Raw genomic sequence first — 14,196 nt, forward strand, 5'->3', positions numbered from 1 at the left:
TAAGTAAAAGCAGGTAGATATATTTTTTAAATGTGTATGTGTGTGTTTAAGTAATAGGGTTAAAAGAAGAAACCACAAGGAAAATTAAAAAATACTTAGAGACTGGCTGGGCATGGTGACTCACGCCTATAATCCCAGCACTTCCGGAGGCTGAGGCAGGAGGATCACCTGAGGTCAGGGGTTTAAGATCAGCCTGGCCAACATGGTGAAACCCCCTCTCTAATAAAGATACAAAAAATTAGCCAAGCGTAGTGGTGCACGCCTGTAATCCCAGCTACTCAGGAAGCTGAGGCAGGCAAATCACTTTAACCTGAGAAGCAGAGGCTACAGTGAGTGAAGATCTTATCACCGCACTCCAGCCTGGGTGACAGGTCAAGATTCTGTCTAAAAAAATAAATAAATAAAACTTAAGAGATTGAAAATGAAAAGACAACATACCAAATCTTATGGGACACAGCAAAAGCAGTGCTAAGGTGGAAATTTGTAGCAATAAATGCTCACATTAAAAAGGAAGAAAAATTTCATATCAACACCCTAACTTTACAACTTAAGGAACTAGAAACAGAAGAACTAACTCAATACAAAGCCAGCAGAAGGAAGGAAATAATAAAAATTAGAGCAGAGACAAACAAAAAAGAGAAAAACCAATGAAACCAAAAGATGGTTCTTCAAAAAAATAAACAAAATTGACAAGCTTTTAGCTGGACGGACTAAGAAAATAAAAGACTCAAATGACTAAAATTAGAAATGAAAGCAGAAACATTACTATCGACTCTACAGAAATAAAAAAAAGACTATAAGAGTATTATCAACAATTGTATGTCAACAAATTGGATAACACAGCTGAACAAATTCCTAGAAACACAATACCTACAAAGAATAAACTGCAAAGAAATGTAAATTCTGGCCAGGCGTAGTGGCTCATACCTGTAATCCCAGCACTTTGGAAGGCTGAGACAGGCGAATCACATGAGGTCAGGAGTTCGAGACCAGTCTGACCAACATGGAGAAACCCCATCTCTACTAAAAATACAAAATTAGCCAAGCATAGTGGCACATGCCTGTAATCCCAGCTACTCGGGAGTCTGAGGCAGGAGAATCGCTTGAAGCTGGGAGGCGGAGGTTGCAGTGAGTTTGTATTGCGCCATTGCACTCCAGCCTGGGCAACAAGAGCGAAACTCCATCTCAAAAATAATAAAGAAAGAAAGAAACGGAAATTCTGAATGGAGCTATAACTAGTAAATAGATGGAATCACTAACCAAAAATCTCCTGACAAAGAAAAGCCTAGATCTGACAGTTTTATAGGTGAATTCTACAAAACATTTCAAGAAGATTTAATATCAATTCTCCTCAAACTTTTCCCCAAAAAAATCTGGTAACACTTCCTAACTCATTTTGTGAGGTCAGCATTACCCTGATACCAAAGCCAGACAAAGGCAACTAAAAGAAAACTACACATCATTATCCCTTATGAACACTGATACGAAGATCCTGAACAAAATACCAACACATTGAATTCAGCAGCACAAGGATTATACACCAAGACCAAATGAGATTTATTCCTGGAATATACAGATGGTACAATATATAAAAATTGATCAATGGAATATACCACATTAACAGAATGAAGGAAACCACAGGATCATGTCAATTGATGCAGGAAATGCAGCTGACAAAATTCAAAACCCTTTAGTCATAAGTATGCTCAACAGGCTGGGCGCGGTGGCTCATGCTTGTAATCCTAGCACTTTGGGAGGCCAAGGCAGGTGAATCACAAGGTCAGGAGATCGAGACCATTCTGGCAAACATGGTAAAATCCCGTCTCTACTAAAAATACAAAAATTAGCTGGGTGTGGTGACTGCGCACCTGTAGTCCCAGCTACTTGGGAGGCTGAGGCAGAACAATTGCTTGAATCTGGTAGTGGGAGGTTGCAGTGAGCCGAGATCATGGCACTGCACTCCAACCTGGCGACAGAGCAAGACTCCGTCTCCAAAAAAATAAAAAAGATCAACAAACTAGGAATAGAGCAAAACTACTTCAACAAAATAAAAGCAACATAAGAAAAACCCACAGCAAACATAATTGATAGTCAAAGGCTGAAAAATGTCCCTCAAAGAACAAGAACAGGGCCAGCACAGTGACTCGCGCCCATAATCACAGCACCATGGGAGGCTAAGAGGAGAGGATCACTTGAAGCCAGGAGTTCAGGATCAGAATGGGAAGTGTAGCGAGACCACATGTCTAAAAAAAGAAAAATTTATTGGCTGGGTGCAGTGGCTCATGCCTGTAATCACAGCACTTTGGGAGGCTGAGGCGGACAGATCACCTGAGGTCAGGAGTTCAAGACCAGCCTGGCCAACGTGGCAAAACCCTGTCTCTACTAAAAATACAAAATTAGCTGGGTGTGGTGGTGCATGCCTGTAATCCAAGCTACTTGGGAGGTTGAGGCAGAAGAATCACTTGAACCCGGGAGGCGGAGGTTGTGGTGAGCCAAGACCGTGCCATTGCACTACAGCCTGGGCAAGAGTGAAACTCCATCTCAAAAAAAAAAAAAAAAAAAGAAAAAAAAAATTCTTGTTAAATTAACTGGGTGTGGTAGTGTGCCTATAGTCCCAGCTACTCAGGAAGGTGAGGCAGCACGGTGTAAACAAACAAACAAATAAATAAATAAAAGGAGTACGACAAGGATGCCCAATGCACACTTTTGCCACTCCCATTCAACATACTACTGTAAGTTCTAGCTAGAGCAGTTAGGCAAGAAAGAGAAATAAAAGGCATCCAAATCGAAAAGGAAAGAGTTCAGACAGGCGCAGTTGCTCACACTTGTAATCCCAGCACTTTGGGAGGCCAAGGTGGGTGTATCATCTGAGGATGGCAGTTCAAGACCAGCCTCATAAACATGGAGAAACCCCATCTCTACTAAAAAAGAATTTAAAAAATAAAAAATAAATTAGCCAGGCATAGTGGCGCATGCCTGTAATCTCAGCTACTTGGGAAGCTGAGGCAGGAGAATCGCTTGAGCCTAGGAAGTGGAGGTTGAGGTGAGCTGAGATCAAGCCATTGCCCTCCAGCCTGGGCAACAAGAGCAAAACTCTGCCTCAAAAAAAAAAAAAAAAAAAAAAAAAAGGCTGGGAGCAGTGGCTTATGCCTGCAATCCTAACACTTTGGGAGGCCGAGGCGGGCGGATCACGAGGTCTAGAGATCGAGACCATCCTAGCCAACATGGTGAAACCCCATCTCTACTAAAAATGCAAAAATTAGCTGGGCATGGTGGCACAGGCCTGTAGTCCCAGCTACTTGGGAGGCTGAGGCAGGAGAAATGCTTGAACCCAGGAAGTGGAGGTTGCAATAAGCTCAGATCATGCCATTGCACTCCAGCCTGGGCAACAGAGTGAGACTCCGTCTCGAAAGAAAAAAAGAAAAGAAAAGAGGCCGGTCTTTGGCTAGAATCACAGGGGAAAAAAAAGAAAAGAGGCCGGGCGCTATGGCTCACACCTTTAATCCCAGCACTTTGGGAGGCCAAGGTGAGCGGATCACCTGGCCAACATGGTGAAACCTTGTATCTACTAAAAATACAAAAGTTACTTGGGTGTGGTGGTACACGCCTGTAATCCCAGCTACTCAGGAGGCTGAGGCAGAAGAATCGCTTGAACCAGGGAGTCACAGGTTGCAGTAAGCGAGATCGTACCACTATACAATCTGGTATAGTGACAGTATAGCCTGGTGACAGAATGAGACTCCGTCTCAAAAAAAAACAAAAACAAAACAAAACAAAACAAAAAGGTTACTGGGAGTGTAAATTAGTTCAATCATTGTAGAAGACAGTATAGGGATTCCTCAAGCACCTAGAAATAGAAATTCTATTTGACTGAGCAATCCCATTACCAGGTATATATCCAAAGGATTATAAATCGCTCTATTATAAAGACACATGCACAGGTATGTTCACTGCGGCACTGTTTACAACAGCAAAGACTTGGAACCAACCCAAATGCCCATTGATGATAGACTGGACAGGGAAAATGTGGCACATATACACCATGGAATACTATGCAGCCATAAAAAATGATGAGTTCGTGCCCTTTGTAGGTACATGGATGAATCTGGAAACCACCATTCTCAGCAAACTGACACAAGAACAGAAAATCAAACACCACATGTTCTCACTCATAGGCCGGTGTTGAACAATGAAAACACATGGACAGAGAGGGGAGCATCACAAACTTCAGTCAGTTGGTGGGGATTAGGGGAGGGGCTCGGGGGGGTAGGGAGGTTAGGGAGGAATAACATGGGGAGAAATGACAAATATAGATGATGGGGGGATGGAGGCAGCAAACCACATCACCATGTATGTACCTATGCAGCAATCCTGCATGATGTGCACATGTAACCCAGAACCTAAAGTACAATCAAAAATATATTTAAAAAAAAAAAAGGGAGAAAGAGAAAATCCTAAAACTCAGGGGGATGCAGGGAGGGAAAGCATCAGGAAGAATAGCTAATGCATGCTGGGCTTACTTAATACCTGGGTGATGGGATGATCTGTGCAGCAAACCACCATAGCATACATTTTACCTATGTAACAAACCTGCACATCCTGCACATGTACCCCAGGACTTAAAATAAAAGTTGTTAAAAAAAAAAACAACAATAAAAATAAACAGAAGTTAGTTTAAAAAAAAAGAAAGAAAGGCCAGGCGCGGTGGCTCAAGCCTGTAATCCCAGCACTTTGGGAGGCTGAGGCGGGTGGATCACGAGGTCAAGAGATCGAGACCATCCTGGTCAACAGGGTGAAACCCCGTCTCTACTAAAACTACAAAAAATTAGCTGGGCATGGTGGCGCGTGCCTGTAATCCCAGCTACTCAGGAGGCTGAGGCAGGAGACTTGCCTGAACCCAGGAGGCGGAGGTTGCGGTGAGCCGAGATCGCGCCATTGCACTCCAGCCTGGGTAACATGAGTGAAACTCCGTCTCAAAAAAAAAAAAGAAAGAAAGAAAGAAAGAAAGAAAAGAAAACCCTAAAATTTCACGAAAAAAAAACTGTTAGAACTAATACATGAATTCAGCAAAGTAGCTGGATACCAAGTCAATATGCAAAATCCAGTTAATTTCTTTTCTTTTTCATTTTTTTTTTTTTTTGAGATGGAGTCTTGCTGTGTTGCCCAGGCTGGAGTACAGTGGCATGATCTCAGCTCACCACAACTTCTACCTCCCAGGTTCAAGCAATTCTCCTGCCTCGGCCTCCCGAGTAACTGGGACTACAGGCACGTGCCACCATGCCTGGCTAATTTTTGTATTTTAAGTAGAGACAGGGTTTCACTATGTTGGCCAGGCTGGTCTTGAACTCCTGTCCTTGTGATCCGCCCGCCTTGGCCTCCCAAAGTGCTAAGATTACAGGTGTGAGCCACCGCACCCGGCCTCCAGTTACATTTCTATACACTAAGAATAAACAATCTGAAAAGAAAATCACAAAAACAATTCTATTTAAAATAGCATCAAAAAGAATAAAATATTAAGAATTAATTTAACTATGGAGGTAAAAGACTTATAAAATGAAAACTATAAAACAGTGCTGAGGCCAGGTGTGGTGGCTCACACCTGTAATCCCAGCACTTTGGGAAGCCTCGGGGGATAGATCACCTGAGGTCAGGAATTCATAACCAACCTTACCAACATGGTGAAACCCTGTCTCTACTAAAAACACAAAAATTAGCTGGGTGTGGTGGTGCATATCTTTAACCCCAGCTACTCAGAAGCTGAGGCAGGAGAATTGCTTGAACCCAGGAGGTGGAGGTTGCAGTGAGCCAAGATTGCACCACTGCACTCCAGCCTAGGCAACAAGAGCAAAACTCCATCTAAAAAAAAAAAAAAATGCAGACAGAAATTAAGGGGCATAAATAAATAGGTACACATCCCTTGTTCATAAACTGAAAGACAATATTGTTAAGATGCCAGGCGGGCGAGGTGGCTCACGCCTGTAATCCCAGCACTTTGGAAGGCTAAGGGGGGCGGATCACGAGGTCAGGAGGTCGAGAACATCCTGGCGATGGTGAAACCCCATCTCTACTAAAAACACAAAAATTAGCTGGGCGTGGTGGCGTGCACCTATAGTCCCAACTACTTGGGAGGCTGAGGCAGAATTACTTGAGCCAGGGAGTCAGAGGTAGCAGTGAGCCAAGATCAGGCCACTGCACTCCAGCCTGGCAACAGAGCAGGACTCAGGGGGGCAGGCACAGGGGCTCACACCTGTAACCCTAGCATTCTGGGAGGCTGAGGCGGGCGAATCAAGAGGTCAGAAGTTTGAGACCAGCCTGGCCAACATGGTGAAACCCCATTTCGACTAAAAAAAAAAAAAAAAAAAAAAAAAAAAGACACGGAAGATGCCAATACTACCCAAAGTGATCTACAGATTCAATGTAATCCCTATTAAAATACCAATGACATATTTTGCAGAAATAGAAAACTCTATCCTCAAATTCATAGGGAATCCCAAGGGAGTCCAAATAGCCAAAACAATCTTGAAAAAGGGCCGGGCGTGGTGGCTCACACCTGTAATCCCAGCACTTTGGGAGGCCGAGGCGGGTGGATCACGAGGTCAAGAGATCGAGACCATCCTGGTCAGCATGGTGAAACCCCGTCTCTACTAAAAATACAAAAATTCAGCTGGGCATGGTGGCATGTGCCTGTAATCCCAGCTACTCAGGAGGCTGAGGCAGGAGAATTGCCTGAACCCAGGAGGTGGAGGTTGCGGTGAGCCGAGATCGCGCCATTGCACTCCAGCCTGGGTAACAAGAACAAAACAAAAAAACCACTATAAAACAAAAAACAAAAAAAAAAAAAAAAAAAGAGAAAGAACAAAGCTGGAGGACTCACACTTCCTGATTTCAAAACTTACAACAAAGCTGCAATAATCAAAACCATGTGGTAATGACATAAAGGCAGACTTAAGGCCAGGCTCGGTGGCTCATGCCTGTAATCCCAGCACTTTGGGAGGCTGAGGAGGGTGGATCAGGAGGTCAGGTGTTCGAGACCAGCCTGACCAACATGGTAAAACCCTATCTCTACTAAAAATACAAAAATTAGCTGGGCATGCTGGCATGCACCTGTAATCCCAGCTACTCAGGAGGCTGAGGCAGGAGAATCGCTTGAACCCAGGAGGCAGAGGCTGTAATGAACTGAGATCCCACCGCTGCACTTTAGCCTGGCGATGGAGCGAGACTCTGCAAAAAAATAAAAAAGACAAGACAGACTTACAGACCATGGAACAGAATAGCCCTTAGAAATAAGCCCTCTTGCCAGGTGCAGTGGCTCACGCCTGCAATCCCAACACACTGGGAGGCCAAGGCGGGTGGATCACGAGGTCAGGAGTTTGAGAGCAGCCTGGCCAACATGATGAAACCATGTCTCTACTAAAAATACAAACATTAGCCAGGCCTGGTGGTGTGCACCTGTAATCCCAGCTCCTCAGGAGGCTGAGGCAGGAGAACTGCCTGAACCCAGGAGGTGGAGGTTACAGTGAGGCAAAGTCATACCAATGTACTCCAGCCTGGGAAAGGAAAAGAAAGGAAAGGAAAGCGGAGGGGAGGGGGGGAGGGGAGGGCAGAGGAAAGGGGAAAGGGAAGGGGAGGGAAGAAAAGGGAAGGGGAGAGGAGAAAAGGGGAGGGGAGGGGAGAGGAAAGGAAAGGGGAAAGGAAAAGGAAAAGGAAAAAGGAAAGGAAGAGGGAGGGAGGGAAGAAGGGAGGAAGTAAAGAACAGAGGGAGGGGAGGGGGAGGGGAAGGGGAAGGGGAAGGGGAAGAAGGGGAAGGGGAAGGGGAAGGGGAAGGGGAAGGGGAAGGGGAAGGGGAAGGGAGCCCTCTTATATATGGGCAAATGATTTTTAATAAGGTTGCCAAGACCATTCAATTGGAAAAAAGACAATCTTAGGCCAGGAGCAGTGGGTCATTCCTGTAATCCCAATACTTTGGGAGGCCCAGGTGGGAGGATCACGAGGTCAGGAGTTCAAGACCAGCCTGGTCAACATGGTGAAACCCCGTCTCTACTAAAAATATAAAAAATTAATGCCGGGCGCGGTGGCTCAAGCCTGTAATCCCAGCACTGTGGGAGGCCGAGGCGGGTGGATCACGAGGTCAAGAGATCGAGACCATCCTGGTCAACATAGTGAAACCCCGTCTCTACTAAAAATACAAAAAATTAGCTGGGCATGGTGGCGCGTGCCTATAATCCCAGCGACTCAGGAGGCTGGGGCAGGAGAATTGCCTGAACCCAGGAGGCGGAGGTTGCGGTGAGCCGAGATCGCGCCATTGCACTCCAGCCTGGGTAACAAGAGCGAAACTCCGTCTCAAAAAAAAAATAAAAATTAGTCGGGTGTGGTGGTATGCACCTGTAATCCCAGCTACTCAGAGGCTGAGGCAGGAGAATCACGTGAACCTGGGAAGCAGAGGTTGCAGTGATAGGAGATCACGCCATTGCACTCCAGCCTAGGTAACAGTGTGAGACTCCGTCTTAAAAAGGAAAAAAAAAACTGGGCACAGTGGCTCATGCCTGTAATCCAAGCACTTTGGGAGGTCAAGGTAGGCGGATCATGAGGTCAGGAGTTCGGGACCAGCCTGGCCAACATGGTGAAACCCTGTCTCTACTAAAAATACAAAAATTAGCTGGGTGTGGTGGCGGTCGCCTGTAGTCCCAGCTACTTGGGAGGCTGAGGAAGGAGAATCACTTGAACCCAGGACGCAGAGGTGGTAGTGAGCCGAGGTCATGCCACCACACTACAACCTAGGCGACAGAGCAAGACTCTGCCTAAAAAAAAAAAAAAGAAAGAAAGAAAGAAAGAAGACAATCTTTTCAACAAACGGTGCTGGGAAACTAAATATCCATATGCAAAAGAATGAGGTTGGACCTTTATCTAACACAATATACAAAAATTAACTCAAAATGGATTAAAACTTTATGTAAGACCTAAAGCTATAAAACTCTTAGAAGAAAACATAAAGCAAAAGCTTCCCAACAATAGATTTGGCAATGATTTCTTGGATATAACACCAAAGGCACAGGCCACAAAAACAAGACAAATTGGACTTCATAAAAATGTAAAAAGTTTGTGTATCAAAAGACAGCATCTCTGTAATCCCAGCTACCTGGGAGGCTGAGGAAGGAGGACTATTTGAGCCCAGGAGTTCACAACCAGCCTGGGCAATAAAGCAAGATACTATCTTTAAAGGCAGAAAAAAAAAAAAAAAAAAGGCCAGGCATGGTGGTTTACACCTGTAATCCCAGCACTATGGGAGGCCAAGGCAGGAACATCACCTGAGGTCTGGAGTTCAAGACCAGCCTCATCAACATGGTGAAACCCTATCTCTACTAAAAATACAAAAAATCAGCCAGGCATGGTGGCACATACCTGTAATCCCAGCTACTTGGGAGGCTGAAGCATAAGAATTGCTTGAACCTGGCAGGCAGAGGTTGCAGTAAGCCAAGATTGCACTCCAGCCTAGGTGACAGAGCAAGATTCTCTCAACATCTGTGGGGAGGAGACTAAAGACAACTGACTCTGGCAGCCAAGGTGTTGGAGCAGTTCATAGGCCAAACCCCTGTGTTCCCCAAAGCTAGATACATTAACAGATCCATTGGTATCAGGAGAAATGAATAGATTGCCACCCAGTACACAGTGTGAAGGCCCAAAGCAGAAAAAATCCTGGAGGAAGGTCTAAAGGTACAGGAGTGTGAATTAAGAAAGAACAACTTCTTGGATACTGGAAACTTTGGTTTGGAGATCCAGTAACACAGAGATTTGGGTATCAAATGTGACCCATGCATTAATATCTACAGCCTGGATTTCTACGTGGTGCTGGATAGGCCTGGTTTCAGCAATGCAGATGGGGAATGTAGAACAGGCTGCACTGGGGCCAAACACAGAATCAGCAAAGAGGAGGCCATTCGTTGGTTCCAAAAAGAAAAAATAAAAGGAAAAGACAAGACAGTATCAACAAGTAAAAAGACAACCCACAGTAATGGCGAAAAAATTTTTGCAGCTCATATATCTGAAAACATTCAAAATACATAGAAAACTCCTAAAACTCAACAACAAAAAAGTAAATCAATTTAAAAATGAGCAAAGGACTTAAATAGACATGTCTCCAAAGATATACAAATGCCCAATAAACACATGAAAAGCTGCTCAACATCATTAATCATTAGGGAAATACAAATCAAAACTACAATGAGATACTACCTCACACCCAATCGTATGGCTACTTTAAAAAAAAAAAAAAAAAAAAAAAAAAAGAAACAGAAAATAATGTTGGTGAGACTATGGAAAAGTTAGAACACTTATGCACTGTTGGTGGGAATGTAAAATGGTCCAGCCACTGTTTGTCGGTTCCTCAAAAATTTAAAATAGAATTATCATATAGCAATTACAATTATTGGTAAATACCCAAAAGAATTGAAAATTGAAAACCCATATTCGTAGCAACATTATTCATAATAGCTAAAATGAAGAAGCAACTCAATTGTCCACTGACATATGAAGGGATAAGCAAAATGTGGTATATGCATATAATAAATACTATTCAGCCTTAAAAAAGAAGGAAACTTTCTGATATTTGCTACGACATAGTTGAACCTTGAGGACATCATGCAAAGTGGGAATAAGCAAGTCACAAAAGGATAAATACTGTATTACAACTCCACTTACAAGAAGTACTTAGAGTAGTCAAAATCATAGACAGTAGAATGGTAGGTGTCAGGGGTTGAGAGGGGAGAGGGAAATGGGGAGTTATTGTTTAATGTGTATAGAGTTTCAGTTTTTCATGATGAAAAGAGTTATGGAGATGGATGGCAGTAATGATTGCAGAATACTATTATGTATTTAATATCATTGAACTGTACACTTAAAGGTGGTTAAGATGGTAATTTATGTGTATTTGAAAACAATTTTTTAAATTGGGAAAAAATAGGGGAGGGAATAGAAGGGGTATAAGAAAGATAGCTAGTAGCACATTATTCAGGGGTCTATAAACTTTAACCTGTAGGTTGAACCTGGCCCTTGCCCTGCCAAAGATTTAAGAATGATTTTTACAGTTTTAAAGGGTTGTTAAAAAAAAAAAAAAAGGGTCAGAAAATAATGTTCAAGAAACCACATGTGCCCGCGTGTGGTAGCTCCTACCTGTAATCCTACGGATCACCTGAGGTCAGGAGTTTGAGACCAGCCTGGCCAACATCGAGAAACCCAGTCTCTACTAAGAACACAAAAATTATCCAGGCATGGTGGTATGCACCTATAGTCCCAGCTACCTGGGAGGCTGAGGCGGAAAATTGCTTGAACCTGGGAGGCAGAGGCTGCAGTGAGCTGAGATCGCACCACTGCACTACAGCCTGAGTGACAGAGCAAGACTCTGTCTCAAAAAAAATAAACCATGCATGACCTGTAAAGCCTAGAGTATTTAAATAAAATAACTATTTATTTATCCGGGTCCTTTACAGAAAAGGCTTGCCAACCCAAGGACCTCATAACTCCTAAGTTGCCTGTTTACTAAAGCTTAATAACAAACTTGTACCAGGAAGGCTATTTGAAAGAAGACATATACCCTAAGTGCATGCAAAAAAAAAAAAGAAAGAAAGAAAGAAAGAAAAAGGCTACCTGGGCCTGGTGGCTTGAACCTGTAATCCCAGCATTTTGGGAGGACAAGGGGGGGCGGATCACCTGAGGTCGGGAGTTCAAGACCAGCCTGACCAACATGGAGAAACCCCATCTTAAAAAAAAAAAAAAAAAAAAGGCTAATCTGAAAAGAAAAAAAACTCTTAGGCCGGCCGCGGTGGCTCAAGCCTGTAATTCCAGCACTTTGGGAGGCCGAGGCGGGTGGATCACAAGGTCAAGAGATCCAGACCATCCTGGTCAACACGGTGAAACCCCGCCTCTACTAAAAATACAAAACATTAGCTGGGCATGGTGGTGCGTGCCTGTAATCCCAGCTACTCAGGAGGCTGAGGCAGGAGAATTGCCTGAACCCAGGAGGCGGAGGTTGCGGTGAGCCGAGATCGCGCCATTGCACTCCAGCCTGGGTAACAAGAGCAAAACTCCATCTCAAAGAAAAAAAAAAAAAACTCTTTACATAAAAATTATTGTAAATTTCTTTTTTACAATACACAAGTCACAAGCAAAGTACCATTCTATTCATTGGTTATAAAGTAAATCTCTTCTATGGCAAGGCTTGAAATATATGCAGATCATAAACATCAAGTTCAAGATAATGGTTAACTGTGGGCAGAGGAAAAGGAATGGAGAGGGGAAAGAGGGGGCTCCAGCAATGATTGTTTTGTTTCTTAATCTGAGTTATGAACACAAATGTTTATTACATTATTCTTAATAACTTTTTCTAAGTCTGAAATATTTTGTAACTAATATTAAAAAAAGAAACCAAATAAAGGCACACGGAAAAGGTAATATTGCCTGGTTTTATTAAACAATCAAAATAATTTTAAAATTTGCACTTGTTATATGCACTGCATTTTTAAATAAAAATCTTCAAAACAAGCAAGAGGCCCAGATTACAGCTGGTAAGTGTCACTGGCCAGATTTAGGATTGCTACCAAATCTCCTTTCTTGCACCTAGTTTAGAAACGTTTACACAAAAGTTGCAACAGCAACGATTAACAACAGCCACAAAAACAGACACACAAAACACACATACTCAGTAAACTGTGGAGAGCCTCTAAAAAGTTGAATAAATCAATTCTAACTAAGCAACAGTTTCTAGCTCATTTTAAAATTAAGAAGTTATTTGGAAACCAGTCAGGGGAGAGCCGAACACCCCTCCACATCCCCTTATCACGAAAAATCCGTTAATTTGGTCTATGAATAAACAGGCAGATGAAAAGGAAAACTGCAGCACAATCAGAAATTTACACTAGCTTAAATTGCCTTGATCTTTTATAAACTCACTTTATAACTTAATGTTTACTTGTTTAGTAGGGATGAAGAAAATATTGCATCTAGAATAAAGATAATAAGTGATTGATTGCTTTTTAGAGGTGATAATACCAACGTAAGGGCTAAACCATCTGCAAAACAGGTATTCAGTCTTACATCCAAACTGACAAACTCCACGAAGTAGCATACAAAAGTGACACCTAAATCTTTATTGACTATAGTTTAAAATAAGAACGCACTTTTCAGTATGGAACAGTGATCAAATCAAACATCCTATTTTCTCCTGAAAATCAGACACACACAACAACCGGGTGTCATTTTTATTGAATAGAACGCGGACAACAAAGAAACTGGGACCCTCAGGAAATGCAAACAAAATCCCTCTCCCTGAACCGCCCAGGAGGAGGCCCAGCAGCAAAGCCCCGGGGCTCGGAATCCTGTCAGCCCTCTCCCTACCTGCATCTCACCACCACCTGGATGTTCTTCCCCTTCTCCTCTTTCTTCTTCGCAGACGAATTTGGCTGCGACGCCATGACGGGTCCCCGCCAAAAAATCAACGCCTGGCCGCAGCCTTGGGCGCCGTGGGGCGCTTAGGGGCTTGGCGGCAGACGGGAGCCTGAGTCTCCCTGGCCCGTGCTGGGCACCGGCGTGGCCTGGAGGATTGACGCGCGCACCTCGGCGTCCCCGCTCTCCACCCGGTACTCTGGCCGTGGCGTTGGTCCCGCACCAGCCAGTGCCACCAAATCACCAATCTCGTCTCCGCCCAAAGTCCCAGAAACCGAGAAACGCCTCGGCGCCTCAATTTGAAAAAGGGGCCGAGTAGCCAGACCAATGGCTGCGCGGGCGCGCAAGGCACCATGGGACCTAGTGTCCCGACCGGAGCCCCGCCCTCAGGGCGTGACCGCCAGTAACGTAAAGAGCTGGTCTGTCAGCTCGCTCCGGAACTCAGTAGCCCAGAGCCTAGACGCAGGAGAGGAGCAGTGTGGAACTTCAGCGTACCGTGGCTCAACTTACATGACGTCTCCAGCCCAAAATTCCCTCATCTGCAGAGAGGAAATACTAGTAACCACCTCAGAGGGTTATGGGGAGAATAAATGAGCTTATGCAAGTAAATAGATTGGAATATATGGTAAGCGCTCTCCATGATTATACTTATTAGAGAATTGTAAGAGAGCAATGGAAGCACAGAAGAGAAGCGAGCTGCCTTCCCGGAGGCAGAGACCAAAATAGCCTTTTTTTTTTTTTTTTTTTGAGACGGAGTCGACC

General features: G+C 43.9%; 1 protein-coding gene across 1 annotated transcript in view; it reads right to left on the reverse strand.

Annotated features, from left to right (window-relative positions):
• The window catches only part of KIF11 (kinesin family member 11), a 58,667-nt gene extending 44,892 nt beyond the window's left edge, over positions 1–13,775 (reverse strand). Inside the window, exon 1 of the mRNA XM_032245528.1 lies at positions 13,387–13,775. Within this exon, the coding sequence (XP_032101419.1) occupies positions 13,387–13,463 (77 nt within the window). The 5' untranslated portion in view covers positions 13,464–13,775. The remainder of the gene's footprint in view (positions 1–13,386) is intronic.
• Positions 13,776–14,196: the final 421 nt, after the last annotated feature.

Source organism: Sapajus apella, unplaced genomic scaffold, assembly GCF_009761245.1.
Source record: "Sapajus apella isolate SASKATOON/1434 unplaced genomic scaffold, GSC_monkey_1.0 scaffold58, whole genome shotgun sequence".
In the NCBI taxonomy this organism is placed as follows: domain Eukaryota; kingdom Metazoa; phylum Chordata; class Mammalia; order Primates; family Cebidae; genus Sapajus; species Sapajus apella.